Here is a 25282-nt window from a genome sequence, read left to right on the forward strand (position 1 = left end):
TTAATAACTTGTTCGCGGTGACTGATGGATGACCATTGCACATGTATCTCTATCCGAGTTTCCTCGTCATGGTTATAATTAAATATCACAATAGCACACGCTCCACAGTCAGTTACACAGATGTTATGGTTTTCTGTTCTCAGTGATGTATTCCATGTAAGCTGATGTATTCAATGTTAGCGTTTCCTGAGAACAAAATTTTCCCTTCTTCATCAAATGGAATAATTTTATTGTTTGGGTTTATCTTTAGATCCTAAATAAGGTGCAACTTTGGATCTAGTTTTATTATCATTGTACATATTAATCAGAATCTCACCAGTAGAGGTGACACAAACATGTATTTGCAGGGAACCATCCATGTAATCTAATCAACTGATTTGTCTGTCCATTTTTACATTATTCACTGATTTTGTTCTCGCATCGAGTACAGAAGATTTCCATTACTATCTACAAAAATATCATTAGCTCGTTTTCTTTAATTAGCAGTTTGAATGGTTTGGAGAAGTGAGCCTTCAATGTTAAAGCATTTGATTTCATTGCTCACTCCATACGTTTATACACTGTCTATCTAGACAGATAACACTGGTTAAGTTGTAAAAAAACATTTTCTCTAGCAGTGGATAATGGGGCGATCTGTCCAAACAAAATGTACAGCAACACGCAAACTCTGACACACTTTGGTAAAACATGCCTTCTCGTCAACACAATACAAATAATTGTACATCTCTATAAGACGCACAATCATACCCTTAATCCAAAAACACTGTTCCTCTAGCCATCACAGCTATAATCTACACGTTGTTGGGCCATTTCAACTAAAGAATGTACGAAACGTAGTCACAAAACATACATATACATATATACATGTTATCTAATGAATGTCATTAAATTGTTACAATTTTGTTGTGTTTATTGCAACGACTTTATTATGTCAATCAGCCCTGCGGTAGGTAGTGTAAAAACAATGAAGCCAAATCTTGCAAAGGTTTTCTAAAAATATTTAACAGTTACTGTAATAAAGGCTGAAAGTAAGGAAAATATACCAGATAATTTATCACTGTACGGTCCGTATTGCAGTATGGTCCTTCCTTCCTGCTCATTGGTTGGTCTGCTTGTTGGGCCATTCTTCATTTGCTCGGACTCGGGCTTCAGCCGTATTTCCATAAGGACGTCGAGCTCGATCTCAAATGGTTTTCCTACCTTACCTATTGGGGATATACTACCTTGGGAATCTTCACTTTATGGGATTGTGTAACATCTGTCTATATCCATATACGACGAAGGGATATCATCAAAAGTGGTAAATATAAATTAGAATGGAAAATCAATTCTGTAAGTCCTTTAGTTGGATAAAATTGAAGGTCGATATTTATTAAACAATAAGGCCATATGCATGGAAATTGAAAATAGTTTTAAACTTATAAGTTGTTTTTAACGTTTATTGGCCTTTCTCTCTATTTCTTATATTTTAGATAAACTGACCTTTAACAACGTATTACATTTGGTTCATCGGTAAACTACTATGAATTATTATGTATCAATACATTCATAAAGATCCGAACATAAATATGTAAATTCATTTAAAATAAACATATTTTAGAACTGTTGTGTATGTTATCGGTCATCAATGCCTTTCATAATATTGTATTTATAAATATTTGACTTGATGGAAAAATGCATAAAAGTAAAGGAAATATAAGTTACAATTGTCTTGATCATTTGTACTGATAAATATATTGCAGAGTGCACAGTGATGCCTTGGTATTTGAAAGCCGCTTGGGTCCAGTTTAACATCAATACGCCAGTGGCTCTTGTTATCACAATCCTTTTTTACCTATTTATACCAAATGGTAGGCAGCAATGTATAACAAACAGAAATATAAAATTAATGCAAACTGAAATGAATTCATATTCAAAGAAAGATATATTATAATAGCTCTAATCATATACTTTTATATCCAAACAACAATTTCAAAAAAATAAAATGTTAAACTAGATAAATAATATTTCGTGGCATTAAACTACAATATATACTCTTTTAAAAATTTTCATTTTCCAGATACCAGTCCAAACAGTATTTTGGTGCATGCCATGAACACGGTTTACGTCAGTGCCAACGTCATCATCTGCGCGAAACCGATGCGCGTTCTACATTTAGTTCATCCATTTATTTATGGCCTCGTGTATCTTATTTTCTCCGTCATTTACCAAAAAACTACAAACAACATCGTGTATGTGCAGCTGGACTGGGAAAACATGCCTCAGACAGCTTTATTCATGTTGGGAGTTCTTTTTCTCATCCTTCCGCTGCTTTATTTTATGTGCTTAGTTGTGACTAGGATTCGAACATGGGTCCACAAGAAGCTCTGTGGAAAGAAAGCGACCGTCTCACCAATGGAAATAGATGGGAACCCAAGTGAAGAGTGTGAACCCAACAAAGAAAATAAGAGCGAAACTGCTTAAAAATATTGGCACATATAAATTCTCTGTGAAAGATAAGGATAAAAGACATACCAATTATCAAATCATAAAGGTTGAGGGAGATATAGTTATAATGAAACTCTTCTATACAGTTCTTATATAGTATTTACATTGATAGAGTGATATGTCAACTTTCATATGATGAACCGATCAAATAAAAAATCCCTACAAATGTTTTGTAATTGGAGTGTGACGTATTTGGCAGAAAGAGGCAGGTACGTTAGTACTGAAGATTGGCCCTTTCTTCAAGTATCATAAGAATTGGCAAAAATAATGTCTATGGAAAGCTAGTTCTAAAAATATTTAAATTATTATATAGCTATCACTACTTTTGAAAATACGGCACTCCAAAGTGACGATATATATATGTACATACCCTGTCATAATTTTTTTCAAAGGATTCATTAACATGGCACATTTTTCTGTATTATTTTACAATAAATTCAGTACAACATGTAATAAAAGTACATATATGAGTTTGTAAAGAATCACAATTAAAGATAATTAGAACAAACACATACGATCTATCTCTGCATTAGATTGAACCTTTTTGCACTTAAATTCAACAACAGATCTATACGCAAGCACATTTTTCTTAATATGACCATAAATAACAAGTTGTGAAGGATTGCTTGTTAATGTCAGGTGAAAGTCAGTGATATACATGACATATTGTTTGTGAAGCCCTCAAAACTAAACTGTATCTAAAAAAAGAAATAGTTAAAAACTACATCATTTATGGCATTATAACTTATACATAACTTGCATGTATTTACGACGCAAGCTTTTTAATCTCCAATATAATCTGACAAAATAAAGTTAAACTTAAAGTAAAATGTTTGAATCTATTTAGAGTAGCAGTAATGTATTCTTCATGTCATCAATTTACCACAATTATAATTTATAGATGTTTCAAATAGTGAATAACACATATTAAGGTACCTCCATACTCGTAAAACTCTCTGATTAAAGTTGAAAAACGGAACTGATTTCAATTTAATAGACTTAAATTTCATCAATAATATGAAAAAAATATACATGTCATCACACTTTTTGAGATGTCAGATAAACATGAACTAAAGCATAATTTAGCATCAGAAAACCGTACTTTTTTTGTTAAAGGTGAAATAATTGTAGGCAGAAACTTGTTTATCCTTAATTTTTAATTTCATTGTCAACTCTGTCATAAAAGTAAAACTACAAACACATTTTAAAAATTAATTGCTTGGATGAGAAAAATTATAGCATTTAGACATACAACAGAGAAATAAGTCAGAAAAAGAGTTATTTCCCCTTACCATGGATAAAATGTATACAAAATTGGAAATTTAGGGTAAAAGGCTGCAAAAATATCTTGAACTTATCAGTATCTCTAGTTACTTCCATGTGATTCTATTCACATGAAATATATAAAACTATCTTGCACACATTTTAAAGAATTCAAAGTTTTACAATAAAGTATGACATCACAGAACACTGGATCTACTTTAATTATGTAAAAATGAATTATAGGACATATAGATGCATCCCAAACAAGGTTGCATCAAGTTTCATTTTTTTTTAAAAGCATTAACAAATCTGGACATGAATAAACAAATAATTAAACCCCGAGTAAACACAGAAAGTAAATTCAGGGTTTAGTTGGGATTTACTTTCTGTTAGATTGGGTCTGATCGGTACTGTAGGGTTTTCACCAACCTGAGGTTTTGACATGTTGAACAAAACTCCTAGAATGTTATTGTCCATGGCTATCTTCATTTTGGTCAGAAAAATTGCTAAGCAAGTTCTCACGGTTCTTGTCTTTGATGGTCTTACGTCTGCCAATTGAACTTGCAATAGCAAGTCATCAAAGTCGCACTTCCTAAACCCAGTCAAAGTAAGATAGTCCCTGTCTGACAATGATGAAGGGTCATCAAAATCTATTCTCTTGGATCCTCTTTGTAGGACCTCTTCTCTGAGTTCCATGATAGTAGTCCTGTTGACAAAACTTGTATCTTTGGGTGGAACCAGATTTTCTATTGACTCTGTATTGATGGTGTCATTTACAATCTGGGCTGGACAACAACGAGCACCTTCTTAAATTGAAGTTTAAAATTAAGTTTACAATATGAGTCAAAATATTCATATAAGATGTATGTCTTAATTAACCATCTAGCGGTTATTTATAATAAACATTAATATTTGTTCATGTTCAACCACGTGTAGAGTGGTTGAAAATATAAACATTGGGTTGCTTAATAAAATAATAGCCATTTTTAATGCTTGTGGTGAGCAATACCATGTTTTAAAAAAAAATAATGGGTGTCTGTTTTGCACAATAACTTAGTATATTGAGCATTCTGCATAAAATAGTATAGTCTATTTCACTATTGATGCTATTACTAGGTCAGACGCAGATCGGAAATTAATTCTCAGGGAGGGGGGGGGGATCTCTACTAAGCATGTTAATTGTTGCAACAGCAGACAAAAAATATTTTTTTGTATTGTCACATTTATTTATAGAACACATTTCATCCACCAATAAATGAAGATAAAGTTTAAAATTAATAAACATTTAGATTTTATATTTGACTACAAGTACCTAGATTCTATAAAATAGACTATAAACACGAGGCGCGATTTTTACTGCGAAACTGAAAGGGTCAAATAAAACCACGTGGTCTAAAATTTAAATGACAATAACATTCGCAGGGGTGTGCAGGGGATTTAAAATTTTTATCGTTTCAAAAATTTTAAAAATGCATTTTTGACAATATTTTAAAGAGTATTTTGATATTAATGTTCTTAAATCCCCATTAATATCGACAGATGTCCCGTACAATGTACCACCTTAACTATAGATTAGATGAAATATATAAACAAATGATAAAATTTAACGCTTAATTAGTGCCCGATTGACATGTAATATTTTCTAAAAACAAATGTTTTGTATTTGATCCATTTTAAAACATACATTACTATATAAAATTTATCGCCACAGCGACTTTTTAAACTCTGGTATGGTACAGTGCCCTTTCCTTCAAGCTATCTTTACGCCGGGAAAATTGGCTAGAATGCCCCAATGGAAATTCTACTACAATATATATAGTAGAGTTTCCTCCATTCTTCAATTTCAATCATTTTTATGGCGGGTAATTAAACAAAAGTAAGTTGTTCTATTGATTACGTAATATAAAATGTTTTAATCTTTACCTTATTTTAAGAATAACACCAAGCAAGTTAATGTTTTTTAAACAAATCACATAGGAAACGCATGTTTTACAACGAGAATTAAGTTCGTTTGTCGTACCTTATAATAGATTTGTCATAAAATTACATCGGATAATTTCTCTGTATTCCATACGAACAAAATTAAAACAATGTGTAGATAATAGAGAGGTTGAGATTTAAACCGAGTACGGGTACGCGTACGTGTCTTAAAACCACACGTACCCGTGCACGTTTTTGTAATTTACAGTTGAGATTTCTTAACTTGTAGGATATAAATCGACGCAGTTTTGTGACATGAATTTATTTAGTTAATTCCAAATAAATGGTAAGTTTCTTATCAATTTTCATGCAAATGAAGTTTAAAAATCTATATAATGTATCACAAGAATACATTCATTTATCAATAAGATTTTATTTGTAATAAAAAGCTACACGTTTGTACTTCTGTGTAGACGACGCTCTACAAATTTAGAGAACGTGTAGAAACCATGTCGTCATAAAAAATGATGACGTAATACGGGAAGAATTTAGGTGATTTTCCTAGTTCACGTACACGTACACGTTTGAAATCTCAACCTCTCTAATAATAGTACGACAAACATGTGTACATACATGTATATACAGTCATGCATGTGCAGTGTATGCTGGTTGATGCAACTCTGGGATGTACAAAGCAGTGATTTGAATTTTAATCCTGATCGACTTTCCATAAATATTTATCAAAAGTCTGAAGTAAAAATGTGGGGGTATATTATGAAGAAAACTATAACACCCCTGCGAATGTGTTTGGAATTTTTTTTATCCTTGCTAAATTTGTAATTAATCCAGAGATGCTCGAATGAAAGTTCACTAGATTTTCCCGAGATTTGTTCAGTTCCTGTAAAACTTCGAGCAGAAGTATATAAGTGTTCGGATAATATTCTCACAAAGCACATGTACCTATTAGGTACTTGCCGTTTTTCATATCATACTTGTTATCCTAGTATGTTAAAGCAAAATCTTTCAAGGCATTTGTCCTTTTTGATAATCTAGCGGTTATTTAAAGGGGCATGGTCACGATTTTGGTCAAAGGACTATGTGCGGTATAGTCAAGTATCTTCCCCCAATTTTAACTAATTTTTAAATAGTATCGTTTAAAGATCAAATCTTCAAAAATCATTGTACAGTGGACGCCTATCACTTTAATCTTGATTTTAGTCATCATTACTCATTCGCTATGTATCTATGACATCATCCAAATGACCTAATTCCCGCAAATTTGCAAACAAATGAAAATATTCTCATTTTTGCTTTACATTTTGCATTCGGAAATATAGAGCGCAGGGCTGCTCAAGTACGATTTTAACATATGTTTTTCCTCAGATAATTATACACATTATACTAAAAAATGGTACTCGAGCAAGCTCGATGTTTTCCAGTCGAAAAACCATCGGAAAACACCCACATTTTGCTACAAAACATCAATTTATCAAAATAAGGCAATCTTTATGACGTCATTTCTACATTATAACGTCACTGTGGTGATAACCTTTTACACCCTTATTTTCAATATGATGTTAACTATCATCCACCTGATTTTTAAAGCTTGATATAAAACTTTAATTTTGGGGGCAAAAAATGCACAATACCGCACATAGTCCTTTCATTTTTCTGTTTTGATTATTTACATTTCTTTAGAAATGCATTTCTATTGATCGAATGAAATTTGGGTGCCAGTCGATGGGTTTTAAGCAATATACAGGATACAATTCTTCGTCATGTAAACAAGGCTCGTGCCCTGTTTTTGTTTACATAGGTTCACTATACCCAAAAAATCTTTTTCAAGCTGATTTTTCTATCTTCTTATTCATTTTAAGCATAAATAAACACTTCCTGACGATTAACACATTCATTTTAGGTCTAAAACTAGAATTTTCACTTAAACATTCAAAATGTAAACAAAAGCTCTGTTTACATAACGAAGAACTGTAAGCTTTGTTACTAGCTTATAACTCAACAAATGACACTCAAACTTTGGTTGCCGATTAAAAATGCCTTACTCTAGCACTGTAACCATTAAAATCGAAAAAAATATTTTTGAACAAAATCGTGACCATGCCCCTTTAAACTAAACGATGATATTCAGAACAGAGTTATCGTTCGTGTTCAACCACTCTACACGTAGTTGAAAATATCAACATTGGGTTGCTAAATAAAATCATAGCCATATTTGATGTTTTGGTGTGCAATACCATGCATTTTAAAAAAAAAAGATGGGTGCCTGTTTTGTATAAAAACTTAGTATATCGAGCCATTTTCAAGAAACATTCACGCATAAAGTAGTATAGTCTATTACACAATGGATGCTATTACTAGGTCAGGCGCGGATCGAAAATTAATCCTGAAGTGTATCGCTACTAAGCATGCCAATTGTTGCAACAGCAGGAAAAAAAACTATATTTTCTATTGTCACATTTATTTCTAGAACTCAGTTTATCCGCCAATTGATGATGATAAAGGTAAAAATAAACGTCTAGATTTTATATTTGACTACAAGTCAAATTTGACTCTAAGAAAAAGACTACAACCACGAGGCACGGTTTTTACTCCGAAAAGGAAAAGGTCAAATAGAACTACTAAATTTAAATAAGGAATAAGGAATCATTCTTTGAGTATTATGAGGTGATAATTTCGGTCGGGGTTTGATCAATCCAAAAAAGCCCGAAGGGCTTTATGATAGATTTGATCACACCCCGACCGAAATTATCATCTCATAATATTCAAATAATGATTCCTTATAACTTATATTTATATAATTTTAAGCCATCGTACGATTATATTTTTAAATATAAATAAACGAACCCCGCTGGCGCCTCGATTTGGCGTCATTTGTATTATGGGTTATATAGTACAAAATCGGTACGTAGTGTTATCACAGGCAAAGACACTGGAAAATGTAAATATATGACAATAACATTCGCAGGGGTTTATATAGTAGCAATAGTATGCATTATAATACAGGTCGGAAGGCCTCAGCAATCTACATTTATTTAACATGAAGCACTTACAGTGTATAAATCAAAACCAGCAACACTGAATGCCTACACACATATATATCAATTTATATTTTTGATGATTAAATGATTAATTATAATAAATTCAATTACAGAAAATAAGATGACTGTTTCTGATTAAAAATTTCAATGCTGATTTACAATGCATTCAGGAAAATCTCATGTTTGAATTACAATCATTGTCAAACGTTTGTGTCTATTTCAAATATTTGAATTTCTTTACAATGCCTTTGTTGTACTCGCACACAAACAGATTGTCATTATTGTCCACACATAAACCATAAGGATCTTTCAGATTACAGTTATCAATGTAACGGAGAAACTGTCCATTCTGGTCCAGAATGTGGATACAATGGTTGCCAAAATCTGCTGTCAAAATATGATTCTGACTGTCTGTTGTGATACCACGAAGATTTAATGATTTATTAGTTTTAACATGAAAATGACCGGTGTATCTCCATCTGAGTTTCCCGCCCTGATTAACCACTACTACTGCACTAGCTCCAAAGTCAGCTACACAGATGTCATGGTTTCTGTTCTCGGTAATGTATTTTAATTGACTATTTCCCGAGTATAGAGGCTTGCCTTCGTCATCAAATTGAATGGTTTGTTTCTCTGTAGATCCCGAGTAACGGGCAACTTTTGATTGAGTTCGATCCTCACTCTGCATGGTAACTAGGAGATCACCAGTGGAGGTGACACACAGCTTATCTGACACCCATCTATCTAATCTAATCAATTCAATTATCTGCCCATTCTTTATTTTATTCACTGTTTTTAATATATCATCAGAGTACAGAAGATTTCCATCACTGTCTACGGCTATATCTTTGGGCCGTTTTCCTGATCCTGTGGTGTTTGTTTGATCCAGCGAACCATTAATATTGAAACATTTCATTTCTTTGGTCAACCCACTCGTCCAGATTTTGTCTTTATCTAAAAATGTCACATTAAGTAGCGATTCATGGCCAGTCCGTATAGTGGCGATGAGCTCCGGTTCATCCAGTAGTTCTTTGACTGAAGTGTTGAGTTGGTAAATTAACGAGACGCTTTCTTCCGTACCTAAAGATGATGGGGTGATCTGTCCAAACAAACTTTCAAGCTGCTCACGGTCTATTAAATTTGGAATAAATGTTGGCAGTGTTACGTTAATTTGGGATGGCAGCTTGCTGAATTCTCTGATCTTGGATCTGTACTCAATTATATGAGTTACTTCTCTAGATTCCTTGATTACACTCATAGCCAGTAATGTTTTATTCATTAGAGACTGTATCTGTTTTATTTCTTCCAAGTGTTTCTGTAGAAGATCTCTCTGTTTCTCTTTTATCTCGCTGATTTCAGTTTTCATTTTGTTGATGACGATGTCGATTTCTCTATGCCATTCCTCTCCTTGTTTAGAAATTTCTGTTGTAAGTTTCTGACATCCTCCGTCCAGTTTGGCAAGCTTGTTTTCCAATTCGAGTGCAATTTCTTCATATTTAGGAGTAATAAGAGTTTGCAACTTCTCTGTATCCTTTTCAATAACTTCTTTCTTTGCCTTGTAAACTTCTAAAACTTCTACAAATACATGCCCTCTGTGCTGTTCAGATGCGGTACAAGAAGAACAAACAAAAATGTTATCACAATTCTTGCACTGGAGTTCACAGTTTTTTGATGTATGCAATATGCATTTTGGATAAATCAAGGTTGATCTTCGCTCCTGAATAGAAACTATTGCATGTTTTTGATACCCATCTGAAATGTGCTCTCCTATACAGGGCTTGCACAGGTTGACATGACAAAAGTCACAGTAACTCTGTGCTATGGCGGTCTCACAAAGGTCACATCGATAAACATCCTGAGCAGTAGAGCGAGGATCCATGTTCGTTCTAAAAAAACAATTTAGTATACATGTATTTGTCAGAACAAAATAAGTTACAAATAGGTATACTATATTTCAAAGCTATAATTTAGAACATTAAAACGAAAGTATCTTAATATATATTTTTTTTTTGGATAATCATACACAGCTTCACGCTTCATTGATTCTTTTAAAAGTAAATTTAAAATAGAAATATATTTTAAGATCTGAAATATCATAGAAATCACATACAATGTATTTACCTAATCAGACATGTTCGTTGTCAAAACATGGATGGGCTTGTCACCTGATAATAGATTCACATTTACAATTAGAATTACTCCCCGTGTCACACTGTTCGTTGTCAAAACATGGCTGGGTTAGTCATCTGACAATATATTCATATTTACAATTAGAGTTACTTCCCGTGTCTCACTGTACAAACATATCTATATTCAGTGCATATTTCCCCTTATGTTTGCATTTGAAATATGCGACGTTCAATTTCATATATTTACATTTTCCAATGCCTTTGCCTGTGATAACACTACGTATCGATTGTGTACTATATAACCCATAATGTCACATTGGGGCGCCAGCGGGGTTTGCTTATTTATATTTAAACATTTAATCGTACAATGGCTTTAAATTATATAAATACGAGGGTCAATCAAAAAAATACGAAGACAATGCGGCTGTCTATCATATATTTTTGATGAAAGTCATACTTAACAGATTAATCTGTGCACCTACACTTATGTTATTGATATGCGAAGTTTTAGTCCATTTGATGAAATGGTATTTTTGTTACACTTTTTTAAAAAGTACATGTTTAGTCACTACGGCGCACGGTAACGCTTAAAACATAACGTCAAGATAAATCACGCACAGTTTATAGATATACCCCATCTTTATATCACGCTTAGTCTCTTGTGCCTTTCTCCTTACAATTTAAAACGGCACTGAACCACTTAACATCTTATTTGCACACATTTGTTCGAGAATCATAAGTTAGTTCTTTAAAGTTTTCATTTTCTAAACGTGTATCTATAAGTTTACAGTAAGGATAACCCTGAATGTCGGTTGACGTTACCTTCTTTTTTTTTGACCAAATATTTACAGATATACTACTGTCTTTCGGACTGTTTTATAATCAAAATACAATTACCACCACCCCCACAAAATTCATTACAGTTAAACACAAACTTGCAAATAATTGTTGACTTATTTTTTGCACCATATAGCATTTTCATAGCTTGTATCGGCTTTTTCCTGAGTTAAATCCATTTTGTGTGTACTTCTCGCTGCGCTGTGACGTCCGGCGACGTCGATGCTTTTAGTCATTTTTAAAGAGGACTATCTGTCTTTAGTTACTAATATCTGTTCGACAAAATAATATATCCCGTCATTATTTGGAACATAGAATACCATGACTAAACTAATTTGAGGTTTCAATATTTTTTTGATTTTAAGCCCAATCTATAGATATAATACTTTCAACATTATATGGTTTATTGTTGACATAAAACAAATTTTGACCGTGCGCCGTGACCTCATTTTTGCAGGATGAGATTCTAAGTAATTCCTAGAAATTAAGGAATTTATTAAACTTTTTTCTTGCAAATTGTTTGAAACTATTGCTAAATTATGTCTACCAAATTTATTAATGATATGACGTTAAGTAACATAGCTATGACAAAAGTCTTCTCATTTTTTTTATTGACCCTCGTATTTAAGTAATAAGGAATCATTCTTTGAAAATGATGAGGTGATAATTTCGGTTGAGGCGTGATCAAATCTATCATAAAGCCCTTCGGACTTTATTGGATTTGATCACGCCCCGACCGAAATTATCACCTCATAATACTCAAAGAAGGATTCCTTATTTCTTATAGATTTACATTTACCGAGTATGATTCCCTCTATTTCTTACGGAAACTTATAGTTAATTCATACATGTAGCTCTAAAAATCATGGCTACTGTAGCCATTTTCACAAAAATTCTTAAGGTTTTGCGTAAGATTTCAACTTAAGAATATCTTACGAGAAATCTTAAGTGCTTTTCACGAACGCATTCATAACAGGTTTCACTTAAGAATTTACTTACGAGTTATCCTTTCCCTAGCAACGACTTGAATTCACTTAATAATTCTTATCAAACAGGAGAAACATATAAACTTTCTCATAAAAAAAAGATGCAAAACTGAAATTATATACCACTTACATCGAGTAAAATCAATGTGATGTAGTATAAATCAAAATATGACGTCACAATCACAATGTGTGGTTTAATGTGACGTAGGAAAATCTTACGAGAAAAATTTGCCGTAAAATTTTTTAGAGAATTTATTTCAATATTTGTGTATTATTTTTCAACAATAACTGCTATATAATGCGAAATAACGGTATAATGCGCTGTTATTAAAATATTAAAACATTAAATTTAGCTGTTTTTCTTGTATATTTTACATAATATGTTTATTATTTACAGTTTTGAAATACTTACGAGAGGGTATGTGCTATCTTAAAGTTACGACAAATTTTACACGTAAGAATCTCATAAGATGTTTTGTGAAAATGAAAAAAAACTTAATTTTTTACTTACGATAAAAATCAATCGTAAGATTTTTTGTGAAAAGGGCTACTGCTGTATAAACTGACAGGACTAAAATATAAACGCTCTGTTAATCTATTGGTCGAAACCTACAGCGACCTAAGAAAAATCACGGACTGTACAAAAAAAATAATTATGATGTTGCTAAACAAATTCCCAAAGAAGACGATTTTGCTGTTTCTTTTAACTAACGTACTGATGTACATAAACAGTAATTTTGTGAAGTAAACTTTCTTTTTACGACCAATTTATCAAATTTTTAGATAAATACATTTAAATATAAACAATAAATTGCTTTCTTTGATAATTCGCGTGGACATTTTCATCTCGGTAGACAAACATCTCGGTCCAACGGTACCTTGGTCTCTTGCTGTTGACGCCTCGGCCCTGATAGGTCAGTCCATAACTAATGAAACGCCGGTGTAACGTAGAATAATGACCCACGTAGAATAATGACCGGGGGTCATTTTTTCGACGTAGAATTATGACCCCCCGGTCATTATTGTACGCAGAAAAATGACCCCCGGTCATAATTCTACGGGGTTATTATTCTTCATTTCATCGGCCCTTGTAAAAGATACAGTGGTAGCAACGCTATTGTTGACAAACGACACGCATGATTCTGATATACGAACGATCACGCACGATACACGAACGATCACGCACGATACATGGATTGCTTTATGTTTATGTGTTATTGAAAAGCGACATGTACTTTAAAACTTAGATCGCAAAGATGTGAGTGCTTGGACTGTAATCATACCTCCTCCATGACCAGCTTGGGTGAAGCCACTATGATGCTGATTCCTTTCTCCTCCAAAGCTGACAGGACCTCTGTGTAGTCCAGATTACGCCGAGACTTGGCTCGAGATAAAGCTCGACCCTTTAGAAAATATTCAAATAAAAAGTCTGAAGTTGAGCATATACATATACATGTAGTTCTGACATTGAAGTAATTCACCAATGTTGACCATATTCAGTAAACTTTTTTTTCGGACTGCACTTAAGAATGTTACAGACATTTTTTTTAAATAACAAGAATGTAGCTGTTAACTTACAGCTCCGTGGCATGTTGTTCCGTACGTCTCCTTCATTCCCTGCTGTGTACCAGTCAGCACGTAGCTACACGTTCCCATGGTTCCTCCAATCAAAACAGGTTGTCCAGTCAGCTGATCATTTAAAAATTAGATGGTAATAATTCTACTGCATTATACCTGAATTGCTGAACTAGCTTAAACTACATTAATTTGAAAAATATAGGTATCATTTAAACACAGAAAGAGTAATATGAGTAAATATTAATGGATTTTGGGTGGTAGCAAACGAATATCAAATTCCATAATTTTAAGAAGGTCTTTTATTGTGTTTTTAAAAATCGTATTTGAATAAATTAGTTAGATGCTAATTAAATATGAAATCCAAAAATAAATCTGAGCCATTTCCTGCTTTGAAAAAGCATTTGCCATGGGTTTTTTTTACTGAACAATATTAATATTTGCAAACATTGGTGCTCAGAAACCGCAGTACCTGTCTACAGAGGAAGGTCATGCTGGATCGATTGACCCATGCATAGTTAGCGGCGGCAGCCATTCCTTTGAGGTAGTCCTTTCCCTCCGGGGAGTAAATCTTGGCACAGGGCAGTTGTCTGTCATTAACGTTAATGTTGTCACGCTTCATTGCTTTCTCCATGGCAACAAGAGCGTCTATAAAATGGTAAGTGTACAAGGAATTAAATGATTGCTTTAATAATACAGTGTCCCGAGAGGGGATAATATACCAGTTTCTCAAAACAGTACTCAATAATATGACAAGATAAGATAAACGGCCATAAATAGAATATGAACCAAATCATGCGTGACAAGACATTCAAAAGTCAATTTAACCCTGTATTTAATGGACTTTGACTAGACACATTATTTATTGACCTTCCCTCGTAAATTCATGTACTCCTTCTTGTGTTCAACAGTTTATAAATGCCAGACTTACCAGTTTATTAATACATGAGTTGATCTGTTGGTTTTATTTACAGGACATATATTAAAATATATACTTGCATACATTTTTGACAATGAAGAACAAGAACAGTTGACAAAAAAGAAAATAAAACTTTTGAAAACGCTTAAATCTCCAATTATATCCCTTGAAAAAAATTGACTCGAGAAAACTCTACGACCGGACAAAAAAGTTTGAAGAGGGTGATATCTTAAAGAAAAAAAACTTCCAGTTGTGAAATGTGTCCATTAAACTAGGAAAATAAGCCACCTGTTCTATCTTTATCACTTCACTATATACTAGTATGTACCCCTCCCCCGGAGGGGAAAGTTAACTTTGATCTATAGGCAGTTTATCGGAGGGGGTGCTATGGAGATGTTCTCTATGTATGTGAAAAAGCAGCTTGACAACGTCTGTCGTCAGGCCTTCTCATTCTACATTTACAACACTTTTAAAGTTTGTTAAGGTGGTATGGGACAATATTGTCAATATTAATGTGGATAAAAATCAAGATAATTTCCCCGGCTTAGAATTTTCAAACTTTACATGAAATAAATGACAAAAAATAGGTTTTGAAATTTTTGAAAGGTAAAAAATTATAAAAGCTCTAGCACTCAATGGGCTCTCTTTATATAGGGGTAGTACGCCCAGACTTAGCACTACGCCGGTAAAAATACGGGACTAGTTTATTCAAAGATGACATAAATTCATAAAAACAATAAGTCGCCATATTAGTTTCGATTGCTTCTCAGCTGTCACTGGGGGTATATATACCGGCCGAGAAGGTTACGGTCGGTTGCTTTCTGATCGAAGCATTCAGGTTGCACGGACTTATGATAGAAATACATAATGTAGTTATATGCATTTAAAAATGAATAAAGTGAACTTCAGTCAATGGAAGATAAAAGATGGTCTATTCTTAAAGCTATACACGCTATAATTTGCGTCAATTTTGAATAAAGGGGAAAATGTATGTGTTTGATTACTAATAAAAGTTACCTTTATGCTGTTAATTATAATGCTCAATTCGATCACGTAACAAATATATCAAATATTAAACAATGAAAAATATTTATTTTCCTGCCAGGAAAGTAATGCCTCCTCGTGAATATCAATCTATCACGTGATATCGACAGCTAAATTTAGTCTATCATACCACAACTGGTGAAGGGTCAACATCTTCATAATTGTGATAGTTTCACAAAGGAAAGGATATTTTCAGTAAAGCATAAATTTGTCCGATATACGAGTACAAACAAAAGAAAAAAAATACAAGCCTGTGAGTAGATATGAATACTTCCTTTAAACAAATGACGTAGACCTGTGTTTTCCCCCTATGTGCTATTTATAGATCGTATAAGTGTTAATGCAGAAGTAAGGGTATCGTGAATGACAAACGTATTTTACTCATACATGTATGTATTTCAAATTAACAACTGTTAAGCATATTAAAAATCAAGTTGGATATTTAATTAGGCAAACAATAACGACCACCTAGTTCTCCGCGGACATGCGCAATGAGGTCGGTTTCGCTCTTCCTTCATCAATATTCATGAAAAGGTATATTTTCCTGGCAGGAAAATAAATAATTAAAAATCTATATCTTTGTATCGAGATGGAATTCACCATTGTAATTTACAGATTAAGGATAACTTTAAACACATGCGTTTTCACTGTCATTCAAAATTGACGTAAATTATAGCGTGTATAGCTTTAAATAGAAATACCAATGTATCCGCAATATCTTACAGTGCTGTGCTGTCTTACTTCGCTTGCATATCAAACACCTGTGCCATTCATACAGAGTGCATAACGTCTGCATCTTCTTGTGGACCCCGGCCGCACTACATCCAACACAGTATATATTAACTGTTTGTAAATCTAAGAATATAAAAACAACGTAACGATGCTTTCTTCAGTTTCGAAACTAAAACACTGCTTTCTAAAGTCCATGCTGTCACTGCACGATCTACAATGTGTGATTAGTGCATGTGCAATATTGATCATATTTTCACATGCTACTTACACTTCACATGTATATACCAGAGTAATAGAAACACTGTTTTGCATGTGCAATGCTGCGTTATCAAGGACATAAGCCAAGGTCTACGCCTCTTTTTTACGCCTCTTGTTACACCTCTTTATGAAATGCAAATACATCCAACTAAGTGTCTGTGTAATTCCTCTTATAAGACTAAAGGTAGACCCAAAATTAGGGCCTCTTTATGAAACGAGCCCCAGGACTCTTGACTAAATGATGACTTAAAGATTCGTGGTCATCGCTTTACCAGTGGGCTACGCTGATACATGTAAGTTTGACAAAGAAAAAATACTTAAAATTAGACAATTTTGGTTTTTTTTTAAATAGAAATGCGTCACAATATGGATAAAAATCATCAAAACAAACAACATTGCGTGCCTACATATACAAACATTAATTCATTCATTGCATTCATTTTGACGAAAATCTCTTGGTTGAATAACATTTTAGTAAAAATTTTGTGTCTATTTCAAATATTTGATTTTCTTTACATCGCCAATGTAATATTCGCACACAAACAGATTGTCATTCTTATCCACACATAAACCAAAAGGACACTCAAGATCACAGTTATCAATGTAACGGAGAAACTGTCCATTCTGATCGAGAATATGGATACAATGGTTGTCACTGTCTGCTGTCAAGATACGACTCTGACTGTCTGTTGTGATTCCATGGGGACTAAAAGGTTTGTTCTTGGTAGCTGAGGGATGACCAGAGTATCTCCATCTGAGTTTGCCGTCCTGATTCACAACCACTACTACACCAGCCGCACAGTCAGCTACACAGATATCATGGTTTCTTTTTTCAGTGATGTATTTCGTATAAAAATTCCCTGAGTACAGAGGTTTACCTTCATTATCAAATTGAATCGTTTGTTTCTCTCTGGATCCCAAGTAACGGACAACTTTGGATTCAGTTTTATCATAACTGAACGTGGTGACCAGGAGATCACCAGTAAAGGTGACATACAGCTGACTTGGCGTCCATCCCTTTAATCTTATTAACTCTTCTATCTTTCCATTCTTTACTTTATTCACTGTCCCTGTTGACCAATCAGAGTACAGTAGATCCCCATCGCTGTTTACAGCTATATCATTTGGCCACTGTCCTGATTTAGTTTGGATTTTCTGCAGCAGTGAACCTTTAGTGCTTAAGCATTTAATATCTTTGGTTCCTCCAGATGTCCATATACTGTCTTCAATCTGACATGTCACACTATGTATTTTTTCTTTATAACCAGTATGCATTGTGGCAACAAGTTCCGGTTCATCCAGTAGTTGTCTGACTGAAGTCAGTGACAAAACATTTTCTTCTGTAGCAGTAGATAATGGGGTGATCTGTCCAAACAAACTATACAGCTTTTCGTGGTCTGTTGGTTTTGGAACGATTGTGGGCAGTGTCACTATAATTTTGGGTGGCAACTTGATGAATTCTCTTATCTGAGACCTGTATTTCATGATTGGCAATACTTCAGAGGATTCCTTAATTTCCTCAATAGACAGTTGCGTTTTATTTATTAGAAGTTGTATCTGTTTAATTTCATCCAAGTGTTTCTGTAAAATCTCTCTATGTTTAACTTTTGTCTCACTAATTTCAGTTTTCATTTTATTGATAACGATGTCGATTTCTCTGTGCCATTCCTTTCCTTGTTTGGAAATTTCTGTTGTAAGTTTCTCATATCCTCCATCAATGTTAGCAATCCGATTTTCTAAGTCGACTGCAATTTCTTCATATTTAGGAGTAATAAAATTCTTCAACTTCTCTGTATCCTTTGCAATAACTTCTTTCTTTATCTTGTAAACTTCTAAAACGTCGACAAATATGTGTCCTCTGTGCTGTTCAGATGCAGTACATGAATAACAAACAAAATTGTTATCACAGTCCTTGCACTGATATTTGCATTTTTTCTTTGGATGCATTAAGCATTTTGGATAAATCAAGGTTGATTTTCGATCCTGGAAAGAAACTATTTTATGTTTGTCATATTCATCAGAGATATGTTCACCTATACATGGCTTGCAGATGACAAAAGTCACAGTAGCTCTGTACTATGGCAGTCTCGCAAAGACCACATCGCTGCACATCCTGGGCTCTAGTGCGAGGTAACATGGTTCTAAAAATTAAATTTTAGTATATTTTACAAATGAGTTTAGTCAAGGTTATTGTAATTTTAAAAAATCAAAACGAAAGTATGTTAATTGACTTATTATATATTTCAATTCGGATAAACACTGATTCGCGAATTTATTTATTCTATATAGTAAACATTTAAGAAAGGAAACCATTCTGATATCAGAAATATCATAGAAATCAAATGTTTACCTTGTCTGACAAGTTCGTTGCCTGACACATGACTGGGCATGTCACCTGACAGTAAATTTACACTGTTTATTTACAAATAGAGTTACTTCCCGTGTTTCACTACTAAAATATTCTTATACATGTTTAGATGCCAGTTGTGGGGTTCTTTAAGGGATAGGAGAGAATATGTATCCAAGATACCATAAAATTTCCAAATATCATAATTGATCGAATGCTACCAAAACGAAAAGGGGGAGGCTCTACACTGTGCGTTGTTACTCATCAAATGGTGTGCATGGGAATATCTGAAAATTAACGTGTTATGGTACACCTCCATATTCTGACTTACTTCCTATCGAAATAAACAATAAATCAATTATATTTTCCGATGTCATTAGAAGAGCAATGGGTTACAGCGTAACCTACGGATCTGTAAGTTTTACCTTTCCAAAAAAATTCAATTTCTGATAAAAATTTGTAAAATTTGAATATTCTAAACCGGTGAAAGTATTATCAAAATAATGTTCTTATACCCACATTAATATCGAAAGGTCTCCCATACCACCTAAAATCAAGAAACATCTAATAGTTATTTAAAACTTACTAAGTGGTTAAAAAGTACCTTTAAAAATTAGTTCTTTCTTGAGTGGCACGGTTATTAATAAATTTTCTCTATATATTCAACCCCGAGTGCATATTGCAGATTTGGATTCAAACTGAGAGTCGAACACATTGTCATTATCATTGCCTCTCACATTTAGCACAAACCGCCGTAATAAAATTTGTGATTTCAATCTTATTTCTTTTTATTTGGGATGAGGGGGTGCAAAATTATCAGGGTGTTGGTTTGACGTGCATGTACTTATGTATTTCCAATATACATGATTGCATTTAGTACTATATTCAGTATAGAAACACAATACATATGCAAAACACTTAGCTGTATGTGCTGTTAAATGCTATTTACCAGCTGCATTTCCGCTTAAAACCTAATCTAAGAGTCAAGTAAAACGTTTTTTTAATTCATGATGCCAATAGACATCAGCATATTATGGTATGACTACTTGTAAGTAACTACAGTAAAACTCGGTTATAGCAAAGTCCTAGGGACGAATAGATTTACTTCGTTATATCTGTAATTCGTTATATCCGTATAACGAATTCGTAATAATAACTATAGAGAATTCTCAATATACATGTTTTCTTTCAACAGACAATATTTTTTGCTAATTGAGGCTTGGAATAAAAATACATTACTTTGATACTTTTAATAATTGGATTATGAGTCGAAAAATTTATATAAAAATAAATTCATTCAAACTATTATGTTTAATGGTAGTGCAAACGTTTTTAATCTGTAAAGAAATTCGTTACAAAAGTGTTAAATTTCGTTATTATTTACCTCTACGGGACTCTAAAGCAGTTCGCTATATCCGTAAATTCGTTATATCCGAATTCTTTATAACCGTACAATTTTGTAAAGATTTGTTACGAATTTCACCGGGGATTCAAAAAAACTTCGCTATATCAGAGAATTCGCTATATTCGTATATACTATACGAGTTTAACTGTACAACCTCTGTGACTTTTTTTTTAAAGATATGGATGCCTGTGATAAACCAAAAACGAAACTTTTATTAAATCAAAGAAATGAAAAGAGTAGAAATTGATCTATATAATATGCTATCTTTATATAATTATCGTTTTGTACCTCCTTTAAACTCACACCTTTTCATCATTTAGTAAATCGCTTTTGAATATTCATGTATTGATGAAGACATGAACCCCATTTTCAGTACCATTTGGATAAGGCCATATAAAATTCATTGTTAGTACGGTTCTAAGCCAAATGTACAAAACATATATGCAGTAGGGTGGCATTTTCCCCTTTTTGGGGGTAATAAAACAGATGCAGGGGCATTTTTTCTAAATAATCATCGGCCATCTTGGGTTTCAAAAGCGCATATCTTATAAAGAAAATACTAACGTAAGACAAAGATAAGTCAAATCAGAACTGTCCAAGTCCGACTAGGTATGAACAGAATTAGCATTATTTAATAACTAGACCATAATTGATTTTTTTTTATCTTAAGCGTCTAGACTAAATTAAGATTTCCTCATCTGAAGATACCTCTGTGATTCATTTTAATTACAAAGTTAAATCAATTATGCACGTTTAAATACCCAAGTACTATAATTTACATAAACGTGATCTTCTTGAACAACCTTACTATAAGCTGCAATAAGCTGCCATCTCCGATTTTTTTATATCTGATGTTTACTGGATAAAAAAATCTGTAGAAGGCCAAATTATTGCAGCTACCCTACTATATTCCAGCATCCAAAATATATGTCTCAGATTCAGCATCTAGGTACGTTAAGTGCATTAGAATCAAAGGATGTAATTATTCATCTTTCAAAAGATTTGTCTATTAAAGTTCACCTGCCCTAAACACTTTATCAAGTCAAAACATACTAACCTCTCCTATGGCTTCGATCTTGTATCAAAGTCATCAAGTGCACCAGTATTACATAATGTATCATCCATGCACGTGAAATTAGAACCATACGAGTAGTAATTTAGATATGGCCATCGTAGGGCACCTGCTCCAATCACTTCAACTGCTCAAGAAACCTTATTCCCCTCCAGCGTCTGAAATCTATTTCCCAAATTCAGCATCTACGTCTTTCAGCAAAGTCCAAAAGTAGGTCCAGACACACCATGTTTGATAGTTTAGTGAATATAGTACAAGTCATAGCATAGGACCTCCTTCAAAAACCTTAACCAGGTCCGGAAGCTGACGCTGGGGGTATAGTATAATGATTATGATAAACAATAATGATCTTTGATTATAAATGAGATATCGATATACAAAAAGATGTCAAAAATAAGCAAAGTAAATACATGTAGCCTTTAAACACACGTAATTCAGCATTGATCCACATCAATCTAAGATATCCTTGTATAAACACAATTTAAAACACTTCGTTTAAATGTTTAGAAAGATTTCTTTCATTGCTTAAACGTTGATCATTTGCAATAAATTAACTTGTAATATGTTTAAAATCAAGAAAAATGATTTCTGTGCACATAGGCATTTTCGCCACGTATGATTTTCATATGTATTGCCTTTCATATAAGAATCATACATGAATCATTTGTATATCGAATCATATCAGTATCAAATGTGGCAGATCATGTGAGAATCATATGAACTCATATGTGATTATATGAAGCAATATATGATTCACATATTTTGTCTATTTAATGATCTCATTTGAAACAAATAATATGTTACACATATTTCACATATGTTGATCATGTGTAGTGTAGCTGCTTGTAAAGTGTTATGTGCATGACATTTGATTTACTTAAAATGAATTTTAATATACATGTCTATTACATACATGTAAATCAGTGCTAAAAAAAGACTTGGGGATGTACCTTTATAAAACACTTATTAATATTAAAAAGATAATTGAATGAATCAAAAATTGGTTGTCTTTAAATGCATCATTTTTTTTATTGAATGAATAATACAAATTTTACTACTAAATATAGATGGTATGTTTCTGATTGAAAATTACAATATATAAGCATTGTATGTATTTACTAAAATTTCATGTTAAGGTTACATCATCTTCAAATCTTTGTGCCTACTTTGAATATTTGATTTTCTTAACATTGCCGTTGTAACACTCACACACTAACAGATTGTCATTATTGTCCACACATACACCCCAAGGATTCTTCAGATCACAGTTATCAATGTAACGGAGAAACTGTCCCTTCTTATTCAAGATGTGGATACGAAGATTGAAATGATCAGATGTCAATATACGACTCTGACTGTCTGTTGCAATGCCCGCAGGTTTAAATGGATGTTTCGTGACAACTGAGGGATAACCGGTGTATCTCCATCTAAATTTACCGTCCTGATCGACAACTACTACTGCAGTAGCATCACAGTCAGCTACACATATATCATGGTTTCTGTTCTCAGTTATGTATTTTAAGTCGTCACTTCCTGAGTACAAAGGCTTACTTTCATCATCAAATTGAATTGTTTGTTTCTCTGTAAATCCAGAGTAACGGACAACTTTGGATTGAATTTCATCATCATTGTACATGGTAACCAGGAGATCACCAGTAGAGGTGACACACAGATGAACTAACACCCATCTCGGTAATCCGAAGAGGATTAATTCATCTGCCTGTCCATTCTTTATTTTTTTCACTGTATTTGATGTACTACCAGTGTATAGAAGATTCCCATTACTGTCTATGACTAAATCTCTAGGCTGTTCTCCTGAAGTTGTGGTCTTTGTTTGATGCAGTGAACCATCTATGTTGAAACATTTGATTTCTTTTCTCAATCCACTCGTCCAGAATTTGTTTTCATTTAGCCATGTCACATTATATATATTTGTATGCCCAGTCTTTATTGTGGCGACAAGCTCCGGTTCATCCAGTAGTTCATTGACTGAAGTGTTGGGTTCGTTAATTGACGAGAGACTTTCTTCGGTAGCTGACGATAATGGGGTGATCTGTCCATACAAACTTTCCAGCTGCTCACGGTCTATTAAATTTGGAATAAATGTTGGCAGTGTTACCTTGATTTGGGATGGCAATTTGCTGAATTCGCTGATCTTGGAGCTGTATTCAATGGTTGGAGTTACTTCTCTAGATTCCTTGATTTCACTCATAGCCAGTAATGTTTTATTTATCAGAGATTGTATCTGATTTATTTCTTCCAAGTGTTTCTGTAAAATATCTCGGTGTTTCTCTTTTATCTCACCAATTTTGGTTTTCATTTTGTTGATGACGATGTCGATTTCTCTGTGCCATTGCTCTCCTTGTTTGGACATTGCTGATGTAAGTTTCTCATATCCTCCCTCAAGGCTAGCAAGTTGCTTTTCCAAGTCGAGTGCAATTTCGTCGTATTTAGGAGTAATAAGATTTTGTAAATTCTCTGTATCCTTTTCAATAACTTCTTTCTTTGACTTGTAAACTTCTAAAACTTCTACAAATATATGGCCTCTGTGTTGTTCAGATGCGGTACAAGATGAACAAACAAAGATGTTATCACAATTCTTGCACTGGTGTTCACAGTTTTTTGGTGTATGCGTTATGCATTTTGGATATAACAAGGTTGATTTTCGATCCTGGAATCGGACTATTTTATGTGTTTCATATTCGTCTGAGATATGTTCCCCTATGCAGGGCTTGCACAGGTTGACATGACAAAAGTCACAGTAACTCTGTGCTATGGCGGTCTCACAAAGGTCACATCGGTGAACATCCTGAGCACTAGTGCAAGGATCCATGTTTGCTCTAAAAAAATTATTTTCAATATGCTTGTCAAAACAAATTAAGTTACGAATACGTATACACCATAAATCAAAGATATTATTTAGAACATTAAAATGAAAGTACATTAATTAATATATATTTTGGTTTGGATAATCATACACAGTCTCACGCTTCCTTATTTTTTTAAAAGAAAATTAAGAATAGAAATACATTCTGAGATCAGAAATATCATAAAAATCATATATTTACCTGACCAGACAATTTTGTTGTCAAAACATGGCTGGGCGTGTCACCTGACAATAGATATATTTACAATAAGAGTTACTTCCCGTGTCCCACTATTATAATATTCTTGTATAGATACGAGTTGCAGTTCTTTAGGGGTAAGGGGCAAATAGAATATCATTAAAATAATAGAAATAATCGAGTTCAA

At 33.3% G+C, this 25282-nt stretch overlaps 3 protein-coding genes and 1 long non-coding RNA gene across 5 annotated transcripts; all 4 read right to left on the bottom strand.

Annotated features, from left to right (window-relative positions):
- Positions 1-7900: 7900 nt before the first annotated feature.
- On the bottom strand, positions 7901-10989 carry LOC117682676 (uncharacterized). 2 transcript variants are annotated; one of them, XM_034450768.2, is made up of 2 exons: positions 10837-10970; positions 7901-10612 (listed from the first exon to the last, which is right to left on the bottom strand). In XM_034450768.2, the coding sequence occupies exon 2, from the start codon at positions 10603-10605 to the stop codon at positions 8941-8943; it is 1665 nt and encodes a 554-aa protein (XP_034306659.2). In that variant the 5' UTR covers positions 10606-10612; positions 10837-10970; the 3' UTR covers positions 7901-8940. The 2 variants fall into 2 exon arrangements, with proteins under 2 accessions (XP_034306659.2, XP_034306658.2); XM_034450767.2 differs by having other exon boundaries at positions 7902-10612; positions 10848-10989.
- A 2971-nt stretch (positions 10990-13960) lies between these two features.
- Positions 13961-14378, bottom strand: LOC136274600 (uncharacterized). Its single transcript, XR_010713037.1, has 2 exons — positions 14257-14378; positions 13961-14081 (listed from the first exon to the last, which is right to left on the bottom strand). It is a non-coding gene; the product is annotated as an uncharacterized lncRNA (long non-coding RNA).
- A 3151-nt stretch (positions 14379-17529) lies between these two features.
- LOC136274594 (tripartite motif-containing protein 3-like) lies at positions 17530-19619 on the bottom strand. Its single transcript, XM_066081806.1, has 2 exons — positions 19557-19619; positions 17530-19347 (listed from the first exon to the last, which is right to left on the bottom strand). The coding sequence occupies exon 2, from the start codon at positions 19151-19153 to the stop codon at positions 17696-17698; it is 1458 nt and encodes a 485-aa protein (XP_065937878.1). The 5' UTR covers positions 19154-19347; positions 19557-19619; the 3' UTR covers positions 17530-17695.
- Positions 19620-23052: 3433 nt separating this feature from the next.
- On the bottom strand, positions 23053-25180 carry LOC117685354 (tripartite motif-containing protein 3-like). Its single transcript, XM_034459691.2, has 2 exons — positions 25099-25180; positions 23053-24870 (listed from the first exon to the last, which is right to left on the bottom strand). The coding sequence occupies exon 2, from the start codon at positions 24861-24863 to the stop codon at positions 23193-23195; it is 1671 nt and encodes a 556-aa protein (XP_034315582.2). The 5' UTR covers positions 24864-24870; positions 25099-25180; the 3' UTR covers positions 23053-23192.
- Between the last annotated feature and the right edge of the window lie 102 nt (positions 25181-25282).

The sequence above is a fragment of the Magallana gigas genome, chromosome 4 (assembly GCF_963853765.1).
Source record: "Magallana gigas chromosome 4, xbMagGiga1.1, whole genome shotgun sequence".
Lineage (NCBI taxonomy): Eukaryota > Metazoa > Mollusca > Bivalvia > Ostreida > Ostreidae > Magallana > Magallana gigas.

Coding starts and splice junctions, on each gene's coding strand:
- LOC117682676 (XM_034450768.2), bottom strand. CDS start 10,605: ATGGATCCTCGCTCTACTGCTCAGGATGTTTATCGATGTGACCTTTGT.
- LOC117685354 (XM_034459691.2), bottom strand. CDS start 24,863: ATGGATCCTTGCACTAGTGCTCAGGATGTTCACCGATGTGACCTTTGT.
- LOC136274594 (XM_066081806.1), bottom strand. CDS start 19,153: ATGCATCCAAAGAAAAAATGCAAATATCAGTGCAAGGACTGTGATAAC.